Source organism: Phasianus colchicus, chromosome 18 (assembly GCF_987193195.1).
Source record: "Phasianus colchicus chromosome 18, bPhaCol1.hap1.1, whole genome shotgun sequence".
Lineage (NCBI taxonomy): Eukaryota > Metazoa > Chordata > Aves > Galliformes > Phasianidae > Phasianus > Phasianus colchicus.
This window is the reverse complement of record NC_143453.1, coordinates 1,843,383-1,864,883: the sequence shown is the minus strand read 5'-3', so window position 1 is coordinate 1,864,883 and position 21,501 is coordinate 1,843,383. Positions and strand designations below refer to the sequence as shown.

At 46.0% G+C, this 21,501-nt stretch overlaps 1 protein-coding gene across 4 annotated transcripts in view; it reads left to right on the top strand.

The window, feature by feature from the left end:
* The first annotated feature begins 2,709 nt into the window (after positions 1-2,709).
* The window catches only part of MED13L (mediator complex subunit 13L), a 178,362-nt gene continuing 159,570 nt past the window's right edge, over positions 2,710-21,501 (top strand). Inside the window, exons 1-3 of one of the 4 annotated variants that reach the window (XM_090152604.1) lie at positions 2,728-2,916; positions 19,641-19,665; positions 19,764-19,878. In XM_090152604.1, coding sequence (XP_090008730.1) covers position 19,878 — 1 coding nt within the window. In that variant the 5' untranslated portion in view covers positions 2,728-2,916; positions 19,641-19,665; positions 19,764-19,877. Of the gene's footprint in view, positions 2,917-3,130; positions 3,346-19,640; positions 19,879-21,501 lie in introns of those variants that run through there. The other 3 variants (XM_090152605.1, XM_031592083.2, XM_090152603.1) reach the window with 3 other exon arrangements.

Below are 21,501 nucleotides of genomic sequence, written 5' to 3'. Positions count from 1 at the left end.
AGAATTAATTACAGAAGTTCTATATCTTGCTGTGACTGAAAAACAGTTATTTGGTTAAAGCGGAAAACCAGTTGTTAGGGTTTATGTTCATTGATGAGTTTTTAAAAGGCACTAAAAGAAAAGAGGGAATAAAACTGAAATACCCTGAGCTGGGAAACACGTTCCACCACATACCATCCGGGATGATGACGCATGAGCAAGTGTCACTTGTACCTGTATATGATATTTGCAAGTGGAACAATTTCTGTTTTAAGTAGCACTATTGTTTGAAGACAGCATGGGAGCTTTCCTGGTTGGGAGCTGCGAATGACTGGACTGTAAATATTTCTCGTCTGTGACAATTGAGCATAATATGAACTCAAGTAACTGGTAAAATAGTTGAGATGTTATCTTTTTTTTTTTTTTTTTCCAGTTTAAAACAATGTAAGCTTTGCAGTGCAAGCAGCAGCTCTTCAACTTCACAAAGGTCCCTCATTAAGGGTAATGCAGCTACACAAAAAGACTTGTAGTTTAAAGAGCTGCCAGCTTTCATTAGAACCCTGAAAAAAAAGGCCAAAGCAGCAGAGTGGGAGTACATTAAAATTTCTCCCCATGAAAATGGATTTGAATAATATGTAAGGCTCCAGTGTGTGTTGTCTTGAGATCATGAGCAAATTAAGCATAAGAAGTCATCTCTACCTGGAAGATCCAGAGCAGAAATGCTGACCAGTGGGTAAACTGTTTGGAGGGTGAGCAGTACGTAGAGAAACACAAATGCACTCTGCAGTGTCTAATTCTGCACACTGGTTAGATTTCTGGGATAAGTAATAATGGGATCCTCATTTTCAAAGTATTTTTATAAGATTATTAGAAAAATTATTATAAGGGATTTTATTTTATTGCTGAAATGTACCACGTTCTTTGTAGAACTGTTCGTTGTACCCTAGGCGCTATTTAATGATGGATGGATAGCTGAAGCTGTAACTTGGGTTTTCCAGCCTTTCTTGGTTAATACATGTTGCTTAATGTATTAATGAGTGTCACATTGTGTTCTCTGTTTACGAGAGTTGTTTCTAAAAGTAACAGAGGTGACATGGCCCCCAGTACTCCACTTCCCTGGTTCTGGATCCCAGCACGCAGGAAGCACTCACTCAAACTCTGAGTACTTTGTCAGCTTTGCTGCCTACCAGCTCAGGCCTTTCCCAACACCTCTCTGTCACACTGATTCTCCTAAACCAAAGGAGGGTGAAAGTCTCTCCCTCGCATTAGTCTAGAGTCTGTGTGGCCATCTGATAAGTTTGAAGAAATAAACAGTTTTCATCTGTGATCCGACATGAATACTGAAACGGTCTTTGGGAACACCAAACGATGCAGTGGCAGTGTTTGTGACATGACGTGGACAAGGTGTGATGAACTGCACTTGTGCAGGGAGGAACGTTGGGCTGGGTGGGAATGTTGGGCCAAAAGTCTCCCACTGCGCGCAGCTTAGGTAAATGGCAGTGATGTTTATGTCAGAGATCTGTTACTGTGAGGTAAATCCAAACTCCATTCCATCATCAGAACAGATGCTAATCTTCTTAATTTATCGCAAAGCAAAGTGAATTGCGAAAAAAAAAAAAAAAAAAAAAAAAAAAGATGCCTAAGTAAGATTGAACCCACGATAAGGAAAGCTGCCACGAAGCACAGAGGGCTTTTTGCCAACGAAGCAGATCTCCGTACACGTGCTGTCCCGGGCTACGAGTGCCGCCCGATGCCGGGGCAGACACGGTGCCTCCGTGCGGGCAGGAGCTCCCAGGTGCACGGGAAGGCAGCTCCCGAAGGGCCCGGATGAACCATTACAGCAATCGGGTGCCAATGCGTTCCTGCTCTGGAGGCAGGAGTCCGCGGGTGCTGCGGGACCCCGCCGGCTGGAAGAGGCGGCACGGAACGCAGCCCCAGCCCGCAGCGCTCAGGGCGGCGCCCACCGACTTCCCCCCGGCCCCGCTGACGGCCGGCAGCGCGCAGCGCCCCCCGCGGCCCGGAGGTTCTTCGCGACGGAGGAGGGAGGGGCCGGGGGGAGCCCCAGCGCCTTGCCCCCGCCCTCCGCCGCGAGTCACGTGGGGAGGCGCCGGCCAATGGCGAAGCGAGCTGCGGCTGGCGGCCGCCATTGCTGTCAGAGTGGAGAGAGGCAGAGGCGAGTGTGTGAGGAGGAGCGGGTGAGCGGGGCCGCCGTGCGGGCAGCGCCAGGCGGAGGGGGGCGAGGACGGGCACGGACAGCGCTCCCTCTCCGGGCCCGGGCCGCCGCCCGCCTCCCGCAGCACCGGGAGACCCGCACGGAGCGTAAACAAGGCGGCGGCGGCGGCAGCGGCAGGAGGAGGAGGAGGAGGAGGAGGAGGAGGAGGAAAACACCATCCACCCACCGCCAGCGGCGGCAGCAGCGAGGGGCGGCCGGGCGGGGCGGGGAGGGACACGGGCTCCGCACAGCGCCCCCCGCCCGCCGCCGCCACTGCCCTCGGCCCTCCCCCGCCCCGCAGGGACCGCCGCCGGACCGCGGGAGGAGCCCCGAGCCCCGCCGCGGCCGGGGGGGCCGGCGCTGGACGCGGAAGAAGGGCCCCGGGCCCCCCCACCCCCTTCTCCTCCTCCTCCTCCGCGGCGCTGAGGCGGCCTGGAGGCCCGCGGGAGGGCCGCCCCCCGCCGCCGCCGCCTGCTGAGCGGCCCCCGTCGGATCGAGCCCCCGCCGGAGCCGCCTGAGCGGCCGCCGCCCCCCGTCCGCCGGCGCAGCGGAGCTCCCGGGGCAGCGGGCAGCGGCCGGCAGCGCCCGCAGCCTCCCCCCGTCGCCGGGCCCCGCTCCCCAGACATGCCCCGCGCTGGGGCTCGCCGAGGATCATGACTGCAGCGGCCAACTGGGTGGCGAACGGGGCCAGCCTGGAGGACTGCCACTCCAACCTCTTCTCGCTGGTGAGTGCCGGAGGAGGAGGTGGGGAGGGGGAAGGGTGGGCCGGGACGGCGGCTCGCACCGGGCGCTGCGGGTTTGGCGCCGGGTGCGGCTGCCGGGGGCTTTATAGTCCGGGCCGTGGGGCTGCTCCTCCGCTGGCCCCTCCCCCGGCGCGGCTCCCCGCGGCCGTGTCGCTCCGTGCGCGGCTCCGCTCGGTGCCCCCGGGCCGGGGCTGCTGTGTGCGCAGTGACAGCGGCACGGCGGGGCGGCAGCGGGCGGGCGCGGGGCGCTGCGCGGATCTCAGCCGGCTCCCGGTACGGCCACGCCTGGCACAGAGCCTGCCCCGAGACGCGGCGGGTGCAGAAATAATCGTTTATTCCTTCTCTGGAGAGAAACAACCGAAGATGATGTTGTCTGCCGGATAGCGTTGATGCTGTGTTTCTGTATCGTTGGTAATTGACAACTTTTGTACTTGGATTGATGGTTTGGTTTAATGGTGCGGGAATTACGCTGTCGGTTTTGGCCAGCACGGGGTGTGTGGTCTAAATTTATCAAGACTGTTTCCACTCAGGTTGGGCAGCGTCCATTGGAAACCAGTTTACCAGCAGGCTGTGCACCTGCTGCCCACAGACCCTGCCGCGGCTGGGCACGGCCGTGCTGGGGGGCCTGGCAGCCAGGAGGGGGGTGGGGTGGGGACTTGGTGTGTGCATGGGAATGTGCAGTGCAGGGTGGGGATGGAGGGGGTGTTAGGTCCTTCCCCTTGTGAGCACTGGAGGTGGCTGCTGGTGGCATCTCTCATTTCCAGCAGAAAGGAGGAGGGTGCTGTTGGCTGTCTTGCAAGAAGGAAGGGAAAGAAGAAAACGGACTGGAAATGTGAATGATCTTTTTGTTTGATGTCGTTTTACCTTTCATTGCCCTACGTTGATTGTTTTGCCTCCCTCTGCTTGCTTCTCTGTTATTTTGTTGCGTTTATTTGTTATTTTGTTCATACCTATGGAGAATGTGGGGCAGGAGCCCTCAGCGCTCAGCTGCTGGGAAACAAGCCCGGAGCTCCTTCTGTGAGAGTGAATGCTAGACTAATTTTGGCTTTTTCATGAACTGTTCCATCACCTGGCCTTGTGCATGGGCTTTTCCTTGGCGGTGCTCTCTGAGCCATAGGAAGCGGTGCTGTGTGTGCAGAGGTGTGGGAGCTGTTGCAGTGACTTTGAGTGTCCTGCTCTTACATGTGAAGGAAAAACGGTGAGCGTGAGGGAGACGGCTGTATGGATGGACAGAGGAACGGAGTGCTCTCTGCTTTGCGGAAGGAGCTGTGAGATCCCCCATTTATTCGTGGAAAACTGATTATTTTTGAGGTGTGTAACTTTGTGTGGTCGCAAACTGCAGGACTGTCTTTGGTTTAAAAAAAAAAAAAATAATGGTTGGCATGCCATTAGCATACATCATAATATGAGGTTACTTCGTAGTGACTGCAGCTTGGTCTGTCTGCTTTGTGTTCCTCCTGCTGGGCAGGGTAAATGGGAACTTCTGAAATAGGGCTGTGATACCATCAGAATGCAGGTGGGCATTATGAGTTTAATGTGTGATCTCTTCTTTTCTCATGTAATTTTGTGGAAGGTATCCATACTTGTAATGTGGTACTATGCATCCAACTGTAATGATTTCATTATTTTCATGGTTGTCTTGCAAAAAAAAAAATATCAATTTTATACATACTTATATATACATATACAAATGCAGTTACTATCGGTGTGATTTGTTTTCATTTGAATTGCTATTTGTTATGGTTTATGCATCAGTGAAGGATACCAAGGAAGGAAATAGGGACTGGGAGTTACAGAACTGACGTTGTAACCTCAAATTGTCATATTCATGTAAAAACTTATGAAGTGTTAAAGGTACAGTAGTAGGGATTGCTAATTAGAGGAAGTTTTGCTCATCATTTACTCTTCCAGTACAACAGAACAGAAACATGCATAAATGAATCAGCTGTTGATGGGAACTCATTCATCCCGTAGGAGTGAGGTGAATTACTGAGCTGTCTGAAACCCATTCTGCCATTAGACACTGAGTATTACAGTTCATTTTTAATCTCCAGCTTCATTTTGGGCTTGAATCAAAAAGTAATGTTCTTGCCTGGAGAATGACAGTTCAGAAATAGTACTTCTGTTTGCTCGTGTTGGAGCAACATTTCTTCCCACAAACATTCCCTTTGTCTAAGGAGGAACAGCAGCTCCTGTGCCAGAGGAGCCGGACTGTGCTGTGTGCCTGAGGTTGGCAGTGGCTTTGGGGTGTTTGGCAACTCATCATTTCCAGCTTGTTTGTCTGTCAGCTGTAGATGATCTTTAGAGAGATGGTAGGCACTGCCACTGTTTGCTTGGATCTTCTTGGGGAAATATTTTTGAAAGTATCTTGCTGTCATGAAAAATATTTTCTAAAGCTTTCTAGTAACTGGTTATGTTTTGTCAGCGATGCCGTGAATCTGTAGAGGCTCTTAATTTAAAATATGTCACCTGAGGGGATGGCATAGTCTTAAGGTTATAAAATGAGCTCTGATCATGCGGTACCAGAAGTGATGTCTGGCACCTGCAGTGGTGTTCAGGCATGGCATGAGGGGCTGCTCTCCGTGTTGTGCTGACACAGGAAGCAGAGCCACTGTGGAAAGTGAGTTAATGTGTGCGTTTGGTCAGGCAGGCAGAAGGAAACCTCAATGTCTGCCCTAAACATAAAGCATTTCTTAGTAAGGCATTATGAGGGTCACAGAACATGCCTCGGATGGCAACCTGTCCATCCTGTGGTGCGTGGCAGGTTGATGGCTGTGCTCATTACGAGCACACGGTGTCTGAAATCTATTGTCTCCTGCAGAGCAATAGAAGGAGTTGTATTTGTCCTAACTCTGTTTTTGCAGCAGTAGTCAAGATGTCTGTTGCTGGAGAAGAAAGCCTGTTTGTCAACAGTGCCTAATAAGCAATTGTTAAGGGGCAGTTCATTTAAATACCGAGTGTTGGCTAATAACTACTTAGAGGCCACATGTTTTGAAGTAATGCCCTTTGTACTGAAACTTCAGCCCAGCTGGCCGACTGTCTTCCTGTGAATAATCCTGTATCATAAAAGTAGTTGTACTGAAATTAATTTGATTTTATTTTTTTCCTGTGAGTAAGGGCTGATGGTATGGAGGTGAAGGCGTGTAGGGAACATGGGGCTCTTAGCTTGCATGGCCGTTTTAAACTAATAATTATCAGGACAGTCAAAGACAGTCTGGAAAATGTTGTGGATGTCCCATTCCTGCAGGCATTCAAGGCCAGGCTGGATGTGGCTCTGGGCAGCCTGGTCTGGTAGTTGGTGACCCTGCACATAGCAGGGGGTTGGAACTGGATGAGCATTGTAGTCCTTTTCAACCCAGGCCATTCTGTGATGATAAAGGCTGTGATTCTATGATTCTTTTGCCTGCCTGTGCTGCAGTGGTGGATCAGGAGGCACGAGACAGCCCTGCAAAACTGGGCCGAGGTTGCATAATGTCTGCTGGGCCAGGAGGAAGAATGGAGCCAAGGGTGTCAGGAGCGACTGTGAATTTGGAACAGCTTTTGTGTGATGAAAGACTGGATGCTGTAGGAGTCTTCAGCCTGGAAAGGACTTGGTTTTGTGCTTGGAAAGTGATATGTATTTATGTAAAGCTTCGTAGAATCTACTGTCAAAGAGGTTGTGAGCAGGTGTTTAAATGCAGTCTCACAGGAGCCTGCTGCAGGAGAGGTCTGACTGGCAGGAGTTTGTCTCTGCTCCTCATTACCTTCCAATGCGAATTTATACACCCTAAGGATCACAGGGGTTCTGCTTGTAGTTCCCAAACAGCCACAGAAGTTGTTGTCTTCCATCAGTGAGACTTGCTGCCATTTTAGTAGTGAAACTGAAAGAAGCCAAGGGAGTCTGAAATGACATTTGAAATATCTTAAGGGTTTTCAAGACATCCTGAAGTGAAGATCAGGAGTACAGTAGAGGCACTCTTTGGTACCTTACGTAATTGTCAGTAAAAGACTTCATAGTAAACAGTTGATTGCACAACCAAATCCATAGGCAGTAGTAAATTAACCTGGCCCTGCTCACTGGATTATCCAAGCAGCAGGCTGTTACTGTGGCTGTGTCACGTTCTGATCGGTATATTGCTTCTTTCATGCTTTATGTAGGTGTGAATTTACATAGATACATTCAAGGAATGGACTTAACCTGTCGGATTTTCCATCAGTATTTGATTCTTTAGTTACCTTTTATCCTGAATTTTATTGGGTAATGGGATGGAAGTGGGAAAGTTCCCTTCAGAATCATTTTGGAAAGCAGTCAGAGAGCATTCAGGAGTTCCATGGAGTCTATTCAGGTGTGAATTTAAACCAAAATGAATGCAGATTTCTGAAGAGATTGGGATAGAGTAGGATCCAAAGTGTGTCACATCCAACTTGCCAGTTAGGTAAGTAACCTTTTCTGTGTGCAGCACACAGAAATCAAGTGTGTAGCAGTTACATTTGCAGCTCAGGACCAAAGGCCTGGGCTAGCTGGTTGGAAATGTCTGAGTGAGGCTCTATGAAATCCTGCTTAGCTTCTGACTGTGCACATCTCCTGCAGCTGTGAGTCTTCCCAATGACCAGGTCCTGCTGCTGGTGACAGCACTGGGCCTTGGGGAGGGAGCTGCCATGAATGTGGACATAAGAAAATACGCAACTATTAGGCTGATGTGTTTATTATAAAACAAACAAAAACAGCTGCTGATCAAAAATGGTAACTTTCACTTGCTTATCCTGGCTGAAAAGATTCAGTATTTCTGGGTTGTTCTATGTAATTGTACGGTACTGACATCACAACCCTAGTTATCAAAAACATTTTGATCTTGAGTCTTTTTTTCTTTTTTTTCCATTCTCTGCTTCTGAGAGCACTTCCTCATGGGGAAGTGTTAAAAGGAGGAACTTTTCAATGCTATATGTGAAGCTTTCTGCTATTATTTTCCTTCTTTGCAATACAGTTGTCTTGAAGAAATCCATAGAGATGGAGATCTTTCAGTTTTAGGGGAGAAACTTTTGTGAGCTGTATCTGCTGCCTGCTAACGTAATTGGCTTTGGTCACTGGGTGGAGAGACTTTTTATGGATTTCTTTCTTTCTTTTTTTTTTTTTTTCCAAGTATTCATAATTATCCCTTTGGTGTGGGGGTGTAGATAGCCCTTCTGTAAATGCTTGGAGGTATCAGTGTGAGTGGAATGACATCCTTGTAAGAAGTTAAACACTTAGGCCTGTTTGATAAGCTTTCTGGTTATGGGATGAGAACTTTCCACCTTGTCTCCCATCTCCTTTGCTCACTGCAGGGAACCCGCTCACCTCATGTGTACCTCCTTGGTCAGGACAGCATCCTTCTGCTGAACATATCCCTGCTCATACCAGGAGTGCTGCTGCAGTTTTCTCTCATCCTGTGACTGGGACCATTCTGCTTCTCCGCATTCTTCCCTTCTCCATCTCCTCTGGTTACTGTGATTTTGGCTTCCACAGGCTTTGGTCCTGTTCCTTCTCTCTTCTCTGCCTTTTATTTTTCATTCTGCATTGACTGAGTGCTATCTCCTGCAGAGGCCAGTGCCATCCAATACTAACAAGTAATTCTCATTGTGTTTTTTTTTTTCCTAATTGTTCCTTCCTAATGCGGGAATGTTACCACTTTATGCCCATACGCTCAGAGGTTTGTAGAACTGCATAGCAGTTTTCTTAATCTTGTGAGTGTGCTGCCTACAGGCAGCCCAGTAACATGGGTAAAGGGGTCTTCGGGGCTGACTAGTATAGCAATACACTCTTTCAAATCTCTATATTCCTCTACTGCTCTGTGTGAGCTGTGTGTTTCTTCTGTACTCACTGCTAATTTGTGGCTTCATTCACTTTCCTGAGCAGAATCGCAATAATGTGTATGGAAATGTGATTTGAGTGGTTGGTGGCATTCTCTCCTTTGTTTCTTTGAAACAGGAAGTTTTATGGTGCTGCTGCTGCATAATGTGCCTCTAGGCAATATTTACATCAACGAGGTCAAACATGCAAATACCTTGTCCCTGTGCTAAGGATTGGATTTAATCATCTTACAAAACTGGAGAAAAATGGACAACCCTCACCGGTTAAAGTCTGAATCTAAAATAAGACACATTTCTATATCAATTTTCAGTAGGAACTTTCCTCTGCTTTCTTTTATCAGCCCCTATGGCAGTGCTGTGTACTGCTCTTGTCTTTCTATGACAAGACAAAAGCATTACAGGAAGGAGTGCTTTTTCCCTCCCTGTGTTCCTTTCCCTGCCCTATTGCCCATGGCAGGACTCAGCTCCCATGTACACCTGCATCAGGGAACTCCTGTCCCCTCTCAGCCCCCCAGCACTGCACCCCTCATTCTCTTACCCCCTCCTCCCCACCCCCCACGTTCAGGCAGCAGCACGGATTGAAGCTGGGTATGAGTGGCTGTGTAGGAGAGGAGACTGAAAGCTCATTCAGTACAACTTTATTTAATTCATCCTTTAGTTTTAAGAGACTTGTGCTGCAGACGTTGCCTTGCTGACTGTTCTTACAGCTCCATGTTTGCCCACAAAACACAGTATTTTGACAGGACAGAGGATTGAAAAGAAAGTTTATAGGAAAACTCTTCTGTATTTCTGATCCAGGCATTGAAAACCTCCTGCCTTTTGGTAATGTATTACACTGTGACAATATAAAACCATACTTTTTTTCTTCATTGGAGCCTCTGGTTTGCTAGGAAGCGCTGAGCCTGTTTTGTGCAGCTGCAGTCTCTTGCTGGTGGATTCTTGTAAGTCTCAGCTCCTGCATGTCTGCTGTGTTCCACAACTTGTAGCTGATTCTGGGGAAGCTATAAAATCCTTTCCAGGAATGCCTTGTAGTAACCGTGCCAACACCTTTATACAGAAAACAATTTATTTGCTGACAGAGGAGGCTAATTGGTTACCTTATCCTGAGTTTGCCCAGTGTTTCCGATAATCAAATTTTGTCTTTAAATAACATTTTGAGTTCTGTGAATTTCCAGAATTTCCTTCTGGGAGGAGGTGCTGGCTTCGTGTGTGTGGGAGTGACAGTAAGAAAACTGGCAAAAGGAACCTGCATGACCAGTCATGTAGTGGATTTATTTGTACTTTCTATGTTAAGGAAGATTTGTATAAAAGAGTTCTTGAGAGGGGTGGTTTTTTTTTCCTGGTTTTCCTTTTTTAAGGGGTTTTGGCAGGCAGCTTAATAAGTGGGGCTTTGCTTGGTGCTCCTGCTGCTGTTGGTGCCATGCGGGTCTGTCAGGGTGCAGCTTGGGTTGGGTTGTGGGTGCTGCTCGTGCATGGAGCAATCTCTGAGCTGCTGTTCCCACAGCCATAGTGCTTGGTGGTGGTGTGTGACAGTGTTCTGAGCTCCTGGTGCAGATTTATTTTTTTATTTTTTGCATAAAGGCAGGAAAGGAACTGCATTCCTGAACTCAGTGGGCCAAAGTTTACTCTACTTTGGTTGTTATTTCCTCTCCTCCTCCCCCTTCTTCTTCTTCTTTTTTTTTTTTTTTTACTGCTCATGTGTTAGATTACTCTGTTTGGGAAACATCTGATAGTCCATTGTAAGACTCTGATGTTTGATATTTCCTTCCTTCAGTTAAAAATAAAAAGTTGAAGGAAGAGAGAAGAATCCTTCACTTTCGTATTTGCTTGTGATTTGGCTCTCTTGTGGCTGTTGACATGTGTTCTGCTTTCTTTTTTGAATACGTTGGATAACTTCTCTGTAAGAGAGGTTTTATTTTTTAATTTGGAACATGGGCAGTTCCTTAGTGCTGGTGGTGGCTTTTTGAAGGGAACTGCAGACCTGATCATTCAGAGAGAGGGAAAGCATTCTTTGGCAGTCCATTGCACATGGGTTTGAATTCTGTGCTGTTAGAAGCGGTGGAAAAGTGCAGTGGTGGTTTTCATTTTCTCTGTTCTCAGCTATCTAGTCAGAAGTTAAAATAGTTGATTCCCCTTGTGAAGGAGCTGGTCAGAGCGTTGTGGAACTCTGTGGTTCCTTTAGCCTGCTCAGTGTAATTGCAGCCATACCCTGACCTGCAGAAGTTCAGGGAACACAATACCAGGGAGAAGTTACCACAAGTTCTTGTTTAAGGACATGAACCACTAAAGGAGAATTTTACAAGCTGTCAGAGGATCTGGATTACACATTATTAAGTGCCTAACCCTAGGGTTGTTCAAGTTGAAATAGGGTATTCAGTTCCTTCTGTCTCTTCTCAGAGAAGACATTTTGCTTGCAGACATTTTGCAGCATACAGTGGTGTATTTGTATTTATGCTCCTTGTTCAGTTCTGATATAGGTAATTGTTCCATTTCTTCCTCTCTATTGCATAAAAACACCCAAAACAGAAACAAAACTCACGTGTCTTGTTTTTGAGTGCTTTTATCTGCTTTTATGTTTTGTGTGGGTCAGTAAGTTCTCCATGGATACAGGTAGATCTTGTCCAGTAGCATCCAATGAGATCTCCAGGGGTCTTCCTACCCATTCAGCACCTGTTTTGTTGTTGAAACGGGCTTTTCAGTCTTCCTTTCTCACGCTGATGATGACTCTAGCGTGGCTGCTTACAATTCATGGATCTGTAAGGGCACACAGAGCAGAAGGAACAGGTGTGTGCCCACTGGGTTTCAGTAGCGCGCTTACTTGAGAAGATATTGCTGTCATATCTTTAGTATTTCTGACTTGAGAGCATCTTTTCAGGCAGTGGCTGAATCTCTGCCCTTTGGCCACTGGCTGGGTTTACAAGTTATCCTTTCAGATCTGTCTGATGAACTTGGTGCAGCCCTTTCTGCAGAGAGGAGCTGGAGAGCCATGCTGAGGTCCGTGTGCTGAGTGCTGCTGGGTCTGCTCAGGGCTGGAGCTTTGTCAACCAAAGCCATTCACTGCACTGAGGAGATCTTGATGGAGCCTGAAGGTTGTCTTGCACAAATTCCTTTTGTTCTGTTTTTCTTGTTTGTGTGCCTACACCCTTGATTTATGTCATGTTTATCTTCTGAATTTCACATGCTGGCTTGATTTCTTCCACGGTGTGCAATTTTAAGTTCTTTGCAGTGGGCTCTTATCCTTTCATCTCAATTTTGTAAGCAGATTCTGTCAGTTTGCTAGTCTCCTCCTTCATTTTAGTATCTGTGGAAAATCTTGTGAAACACTTTTCTCTACATTGGTTCCAGGTATCCCCTTTTACAATTGCAAACGTGTTCTTCCCTCCTTTTCCCTTTCAGGTGGTTGTTAATCTGCAGCAGAACTTTTCTCTCTTGACCTGTAGCTATTTGACTTGTAAAAATCTTCTTAAATGTTTATTAGCAATTAGTATATGCTTTGTTAGTCTTCCATTTTCACATGTTATTGCACTCCTGCACAAGTTCAGCAGATGCTGGGCTATAGCTGTCTGAGAGGTCGGACTCCAGGAAGGTGCTGTTGCTCTTCCTGTATATCAGTGTGTGCCTGTTTGTCTTCCTTCTGCTGGCTTATTTTAGACTTTTATTTTGGTACTTAACCCAGAAATTGTATGGCTCTCGGGATACATATCAGCAGTTTGGGCTTTTGTATCAGATTATTCATTTATGCTTGCCACTCAAAACTTCTTTGGTAGCTCCTACATCTGCCAGAACTGCTGAAACCTGAGCATTTGTACTGGGGTCCTTTTATATTTTCCACCTCAAATTCCTTCTGAGACTGCTCTGACTTGTGTTTTCTGAAACAATCCCTTAATCTTCCTAGCTGCCTCCTCTCCCTCGTACATGGGATTGTGCTGACAGCTGGGAGACAGAAAAAACCCTCCTTCCTGTCACTACTGTTTACTTCTTAAGCGTGATAGCTCACTGTTGGTTTGTGGCTCTTAATAATGGTATGTGTGGATGTTTTTAGAAGTATTTTGGTTTTTCTGGTCTTAAGCACTAAGATGCAGTGTCTCAAATGATCCCAGGTATGACCTCCATCAGGAATACTTCTGATAATAGGATCTTGTGGTTACCTGGAGGAGATAAGGGCTGGCACACTGTGTGTCACACACAGCTCTGGGGCAGCTGTGTGCAGCGGGGTACAGAGAGCAGGGCTGCGTGCTGTGGGGTCAGGGTGCTGTGCTGGTCTCTGGTGCTGCATGTGGGGGCACTCAGGTGCAATCTGTCTTTAAGAACAGGTGGGCAGAGGGACTGAAGTGTTCATCCTTGTTTTTCTGGGATTGTTTGTGGCTGTTGTGTCCCTTCTCCACTGGACTGTGCCCTTGGGGCAGGGCAGGAACCAAGTCGGATGTGTTGTTCTGCTGCCCAGTGGATGCATGTTGAAGGAAATGGCAGTCAGCTGAGTTCTGCTCTTCAGAGCACCGAGCATAACATGATATTTCTGTTGGCCATGTGGATGCCATTTCAGTATTAGACTATTATTTTTTTCTAATCTACCAGTCTTTTTCCTTTTTTGAATTCAAAGCATGACAAGATTTGGTACAGATTGTTGTTTATGCGGCTCTTTTCAGGCTGGTCTGCCAGTCGTGCCCAACAGATGCCATTCTGGACTCAGTGCAGCCCATTGAGCACAGTGCACTTCCCTTGGGAAAGGAGCAGCAGGGATGAGCCCTGCAGGAAGGATGCACAAACCTGTCCCCTCTTCCCAAATGGAAGGGGAATGGTGATAAGTAGCTTTGTGAATGGTCTGATTTTGAGAGACTGCATGGGGTTGAGGACATTTGTTTTATTATTACTACTTTTTTTTAACTGGAAGATTTAAAAACCCAGAAGTAAAAAAGGTGGGAGGGAATGTCTGCACACGGCTGTGTGCTGCTGCTTGGCTCCTTGCTGGAGGAGGTGCTGCTGCCCCAATTGTTTCCTCTAGCAAAGCAGTTTCCTCCATTCCTTGGGGTGTACGTGTGTTTTCTTTGCCTTTGTTCTTCCTGTTCACTTGACAGGGTCTTAGGCAGATGTTACTAAATATTTTATTTAGGTGAGAATGGGGGATAGGAGTTGTTGTCAGTGTGTGCTGTTCACCCCTCCATAAGCACAGGTTGCTACAGCATTGTTTGGTCCTCCCTTCATAGTGGGGATGAAATAAATGTTGTGTGGTGTTTGAATGGCTGAGTAGAGTGTGAAATGATATTTTGTTGCTGTGTGAGAATGATGTAGTGAAATGGAACACTCAGAACCAAAACAGATGGTGCTAATCTTGAATCTGTCTGCAAGATCTTATAGCATTTAATTAAAATGGTGGTGTAATTCCCATGGCACCTTTAACTACAGTTTAAATTCCTGGACTATGAACTAAGGGCTTTCTTATGCAGATTTCTCCTCCTGTGAGTAGTCCTTAGTACGAGTCTCCAGTGGCTTCAGTGCAGCTACTTACTTGAATGGAGCTCTCTAAGATGCGACTAATAAAATTGGCAAATATATTTGAGACATTTACATTTTCTGTGTTCCAATTCAAAGCATAAATTGTAGATTAAATACACTTGTCAAGTACAGTTTGACATAAAAGTAAGCAAAAATTGAGAACTAGAGAAATGGTTTAGATTTCAGCCACCTCAAGAGGCTAGGAAATAAATCAGGATTCTGAGATACCTTGGACACCTTAGCAAAAAAGGACTTTTTTTTGTAGTCCCTCAGGCTGGCAGTAACTTGTTTGTAGAAGTGCCATTTAGATGGGTAGTTGGGAAGTATTTTAATGACCTTTTTTTTTTTCCTCTTTGAATTGGAGAATTGAGAGGGATGAAAATGACCTGAGCAGTGTCGGAATGAAGGCCTTTGAGGAGGTCAGGGCAGAGCTGAGGGCTGGGCTGTGTCTGCTTCTCTTCAAGGGGCTTCCATGCCTGTTCTGTAGATCTTTGTCTCCATTTCTGTACATCCCTCCTGCTTTGGAGGCTCTGGAGTGCTGATCTCCCACACTCTGGGGCCTGAATTTGCCTTAGCTTTTCCCACTCATTTGTGTTATACGAAGCAGGATAAAAAGCCATGTGGTTATATAACTTCTGAAAGCTCTGCTGTGTGTTTAGCGTGCCCAAACACAAGGTTTTGCAAGCCTTCTGCTGCTCTTGCTGAGTTCTGGTGTGATCTGTCCAAGCTCTGCAATAGAACAGGTGGACTTTCTTAAGTCTTCTGGGAGGTTAATTTAGAATTGGTTTATGGTTTGGACTATCTACATCTTGTGGGAAAAAGCATTAGATGGCGATGAGCACAAGAAAGAGGTGGCAGAAGATCTGTTTTGTTTGTGTTCCATCTGCAAGGACTGCAGAAGAGGAAAATAGTCACAGTGGCTACACAGCACTAATTAAATCCTCAGGGTTGCTGGGAGCGTGCCAGAATCAAGTTGTGCGGTGTGAAATGTTGCTGGGGAATTGTGATTTTTTAGCAGCCGAAACTCTGCCAATCTGAGCACTGTGAGATCAGCAGAAGACCCTGCCTGCCTGTTGTTCTGATTTAAGCCTGAGGGGAGGGGAAGGAATCAGAGCTTAGGTTTTATCTCTACTGGGGATTTACAGAACTGAATGCTGTCTTGGAGTTAAAATGGCTCCAGCCCTCAGCTGCTGCAGATTGCGTGGAGGTGTTGTCTGTATTTAAGGCTGCGGAGTAATGGCTGCAAGAGAAGGTGCAAATTTGCTTTCTCTATCTCTTCTCCCTGATGTATATAGGGGGTATCAGAGGGTTGAATCATCTTAGCTCTTCTTCTTTTTTTTTTTTTTTTTTTTTGTTTTGCCCTGCAGAGTGCAATCAATGATTAAGGCAATCACCCACAAAGCGGGAAGTCTGTGTTCTCCTGCTTTGCCAAGAGCCGTGTGTGGCACTCTCTGGCCATGTTAGTGAATGAAAGCATTCACATGGTTGTGTTCTCATTATTACCTATTTCCTGGGTATGTTTTGAATGTGTTCAGCTGCCTCCGTGAAATATTGGGTTTGAATGCTGACACTCTTACCCCAGTAGCTGTCTTTGGTTATATCACAACCAGATCTTCAGTGTCCTAGGAATTCTGCTGTTGCAAGCGGAATATTGAAGATTTGGATGTTGTTGTTAGACAGAGGTCTGATTTCTTTGTTTCCTTACGAGCTTGACCTGGCACATGCAGAACAGCCTTCTAACAAACTCTTCGTTCTGTGTCCAACTGCTGATAAGAATTTTATTTTTTTAAGTTGGTTGAGTTGGACCCTTTGCAGCACAGCCCTCCAAAACGTACGTTCCCTTACAGAGCAAACATCTTTTGCATAACGTCTGATTTACTAACAATGTTGGTTAATTGTAAGTATTCCTAAGTTCCTTCTTTGTCCTGATTTTTAGTGTTGAGAAAATTGTAACAACTGTAATAAGCTGAAACTATGGATGTGGGAGAAATGCAAGAAACACAATAGATTGCATCACCTGGCAGGACTTTTGCTTTATCCTGCATTCATTTCTAAACAGTTGTGAGCAAAAAGCTGCACGTTCACAGTTCTGTGCTCAGACAGAAACCAGGGCTGCTGGTGTCAGTGCCTGCCTTGGGCTGCTTGAAACCTGCAGCAGCGCTGCCCTCCCTGACCCGCTCTGCTGTCCTGTCTTAGTGGTGTAGGCATTTCCCTGGCTATGTAATGAACCTGGCTTGAGGACTGATCTGAGTGGAGGGAAAAAACTGTTCAATAAATGCTTCTGATTTTTAGTCAGCTCCCCCTGGTTATGAGTGCATGCAGACAGCAGCACCGCCGTAAAGCAGGATGGGGCGAAGCCAGGCGCAGGCTGATGGGAAGGCCAGGCCTGCTTTTGGCAGCACTGCTCGTGTGTGCTGCCCTAAGGCGATCAGCAGCTTCTGCACAGAGTGTAATTCCTGTTCTTGTGATGAGGGCTGTCCCTAAGGGGACCCCCTGCTGCACTCAGCTGTGCCTTTCCCTCCTCCCCATCTGCACTGCTGACCGCGGATGTTTTTCCATTCCGTCTCCAGAGCCGTGGGCAGTCTGGGTTGTAATGCCCAGCCTCAGATGGAGGGCTTAGAACTAGGGACTAATGCTGGTTTAAACAAGTGAATATGAAGAGCCTCAATAAGGGCGCAGGTACCTCAGTGGTGTTAGTGTTAATAGAAAGCTGCCTGTAGAGGCACAAGATGTATGCTGCCTGCTGCCATCTTCTCTTTTGTACTACTTCTGTATTTAGATTTTCTCTTGAATTCAGTTGTAATTAACGTGGGGCAAACTCTGGAAGTTCTGAAGGATGAGTATCAGTGCTCACCTAATATAAACTTAAACAGAAGGACGCATCCAAATAAATGCACCAGAGAGGCTTTCCTGTTTTGACCAGGATGTGAGATGTCTGAGGTATTACTTTATGACGCCAACCTCAGCACCCCCAAACTACTCTCCCTTTTCTTGGGACTTGTTGCTCACGTGGGCACTCACTGCCAGCCTGGCTCAGCTTGGGTCATTGGCTGTACCTCTCAGCCTGTAGGATTGCCCCCAACACGTGTTGCTGTGATGTTAAATCAGTTGCGGCTCTGGTGGCTTCTGTGCACTTTTCTTTCTAGAGATATTTCATCTCTGGTATGGATGAAGTGTGCTGGGTCCATCTCTCTGGGCACCCATAAGCTGTGTATGTAAGAATGTGCCCACTGCTTCTGCAGCTGATCTCTGGTTATTGCTGTGCTGACCAAACATGTGGTGCTATTGAGTAACTTGTTTTTGGTTTTGTTTTTTTGTCATCCTCCTATTGCGTGTTCCTGGTGGATGGCAGCATAGAAACACTTATCGTGGTTTTTCCTTGGCTTCCCTATGCTGGCACTGATCTCTGAGGCTTTGTGATCTGTGATAATATTTGCTGTACTGTTTCAGAAACTCCACATGTTCCTTTTCTATGCTGTAGATAGGGATCCATGTAGAACAGATGTAGACGTTTTGGAGAAGCATGTGTAAGTACTTTCTTTTAGAGTATTATGTCATGTGTGAAGTATTCCAGCACTACACTGCATCCTACTGTGGAAAAAATAGATTTTTGCCCTTGCCTTTTCCTTGTCCTCCTACTCTCCTATTTGCTTTCTTTGTGCCAGTAACATGGCGTGTGTGCTGTGCATATCTTCTGACCTGTTCTCCCATTGTTCCCCAGCACTTTGAGGATGGGCAATGAAGTAGGAGTGTGGACTTAAAGATGAAGAGCCTTCCATATGGGAAATGTAGCGTGGCTTTTGTAGGAGTGCTGGAGGCAGTAGCCTGAATTTCCATGTGCAGAGTGAGAGGAGGAGCACTGCATGATTCGCAGTCTTTTCGTTTTCTTTAGCAGTAAATCTTGGCTCCTCTTCTTTGTGTTCAAGAAACATTTAGACATTGTATTCAGGGATGTGGTTTAGTGGGAAGCACTGGTGACAAGTAGATGGTTGAACTGGATAATCTTAGAAATCTTTTCCAACCTTGGTGATTCTGTGAATTCTATCTACATTCTTCATAGGTGCTGCCCAGAGAGAGGAGAGGAATGCTTACTGTGCAGATGTAGTTCAGTGTGGGGTCACCCCAATCCTGCAGGCAGTGCTTCCGCTGCTGTGCCTTTCCTCTCCTGCCTAACAGCAACGTGTCCTGTTGGAGGAGCAGTGGCTGGCTTGGAGCTCCTGCAGCTTGCTGTGTAGGCCAGCTGGCTTTTCCTGTAGGACCACTTGAGAGCTGAGCACAACAGCTATTTCTGAGCCACAGAGTGAAGGGTGTGAATGCTTTCAATGAAGCAGTAAAGGTAATAACAGCAGTGAGAATGTGGTAACATGGTTAAGAACTAGAATACAAGCCCACTGTGAACGTGGAGTGTGTGTGCACTGCTCATCTCTTTGGTAACATGGTCGTGCTGCGTTGGCTATGGGGGAGGCGAGAGTCCTGCTTGTGCCTTGGACAGGCTCTGGGCCTGTGGTCCTGGGGGCAGGCAGGGGGAGAGGAGTGCAATGGGCAGGGCAGGAAACAGACAAACAGGTAGGACCCAATGGTTTCAGAAACAAGATATATGACAGCTTGGAGTCTCTGCTATTTAAAAGCAAAAAGGGGGGAGGGGGAGTGAGGACTAGCTCTGCTATCCTGGTTCCAGGTACCAGCTTTTCCATGGTTTGAGTACTCCGGCTTCTTTCTCTTTGGCAGCTGTTTTCACTTTGCTGTGCAGTGCAATACCTGCATTCCTTCAGATGTTTGCCCTCTGCAGAACTTCTTCCCCAGAAGCCTGGGCAGCCATCTTCCTGTTCTCCTTTTGTGGTTAATACAATGCTCTTGGGTGGAGAAAAAGTAAATGGCAACTGTTCTTGCTTCACATCTGGTCACCTAAGCAAAATGAAAGGTATACATATTACACTTCCAACATCACCAAATGAAAGTAGTTTCTTTGCTATTTCCTGTAAGATATCTCATAACGCTTTCTGCTTATGGCTTTGATGCTTCCACTTCTGGGCTGATACTGGAATTGCTTCGCTGCCAGTCAGCAAGAGGGGAACGGGCCTTATTCCCCATCCTTGGCTTTTATTTTGTTTTTAACCTGTTGGATTGCAGTAAGATGACAGTAAGGTCTGAAAATAAGTCTATTGTGGTGGAAACTTAAATGCAGGGATAAGCCAGTTTTCTATTCAGTACTGTTTCTAAAATCGTTTTGATTTTTTTCTTGGCAGAGAAAGTGGAAAATAGGAGTTTTTAGTTTTGGCTGCTTAGAGCTAAATTCTAGGAATTAACAACAAAAATGAAACAATATTATAAATACAACCAAGTTCTGAAATGAGGTGATTTAATGGCTTTTTTTCTCCTTTCCCTAGGCTGAACTCACAGGCATCAAATGGCGTAGGTACAATTTTGAAGGTCATGGGGACTGTGGCCCTATCATCTCAGCCCCAGCGCAGGATGATCCAATTCTGCTCAGCTTCATCCGCTGCTTGCAGGCCAACTTGCTCTGTGTGTGGCGCCGAGACGTCAAACCGGATTGTAAGGAACTGTGGATATTCTGGTGGGGGGACGAACCAAACCTGGTAGATGTGATACATCGTGAGCTGCACAGTAAGTTGATCTCTCTTTGTTTCTTGATTTTTGCTTATACATCTAGTGTGAAAAAGGAATGCTGTTGTTAAAGGCTTTAATTTGCTACCGTTTTGTCACAACTTGTGTTTTGAGGCCTTAAGAGGAAAAAAAGACAACAGGTACATTTGACTTTTCCAGTGCAACTGATCTGCAGATGAAATGCAAAATAGCACTTGAACTTAGGGGGAATAAGAGAATAATACCTAACGTCGTTATATGACTTTTCCTGAAATCTCAGGTATGCTTAAAACTGAGTGTTATTTGAATGGAATTTAACAGCAACAACAAAAAAATCGATATAAGGTAATAGTAAGTAGAGTGACACACCTCTCCTGTAGAATTAGGTAGACTCCATGATCCCACAGGTACATCAGTGGGGTTCTACAAGGCCCAACATTGATACAGACCATGCTACAAGAGTTGAACATAAATGGAAGCTCCAATAATTGTGTGTAGTAAGTAAAAGGAAGAGGAAGGTAGGATAAGTGACAGTGATAAGTTTGTGACTGTGAGTTTTATTCTTGATTGTCCTTATTGACTCCAGAATGTCTAGCCATAAAATGATTGTATGAAATTAACTTCACCTGATGTAATGCATTGTGGTTTTGACTCTACCCACTCGATCCATCCATCTCTATCTTTTCATTAATGTACTGTTGCTGTGAGTACACGTAGGTTGCCTGAAAACTCTTAACTTTGAAAATGTATTTTACTGGACTCCTTAAACACTTTCCCTTATTCTTGTCTGAGATGAAAATGAGGAAAGTTGAGCGACCCTGGAGTAATAATAATGGTAAAACAGTAAGTTCAAGGGTCAATTCCTTGAGTTATGCAATAAACATTCATTGTTGTAGCCTATAATACTGTCTGGATGCCTGCTGATAAAACTCGTATGCCAGTTCAAATATATACCGTGTGGTGTTTGTCAAGTGTGCTTCGGTTGACTGTTATCTGCCCACCTCTGCCCCACGCTGCTTTGGTTCTGGGCTAGATAATATGTTCATATTCTTGTATAACCACCTGTCTTTGGACAGTTACAGACTTCATGTTTTCATGAATACCAGGTTGTTTGATCGATAGTGCAGCCTGTGAAATCAGGTATGAAATGCTTTCTAAGTATCTCTAGGAGTGTTTCATGCAGGTAGCCATGTGATCATGTATAATTAAAGAGGTGGTTCTGAAGTGCTGCAGTAAGCCATTTCACTGATGTGAATTTTTTATGAGGCTCCTGTTTTGAATGAATGCATAGATAATATTTCTGTGCACCCAGCAAAGCTTTAATAATATATGCTTTTTCTCTTTGTGAAATATAATTTACTTAATATTTCAAATGCAGTGTATGGGACTTAAGTACCTTTTTATTAAAGGGAAGTTTGGCTGTAGCTTCCATTTCTGTTGTAAAATGATATAGCTTGTTTATATCTAACATTTTGGTTACAACAGTGTAATGCTGCATCCAGTGATAACAGTGTGGTGAAACACTGAGATGGATTAAGAGCTGAACCTGCTGGAGCAGGAGGAGATGCAGCAAGTAGCGAGTAGTGTCACTTTGATGTATTTTGACCTGGTCCAAAATATATGAAGCACCCAGGTCAGAGCCCT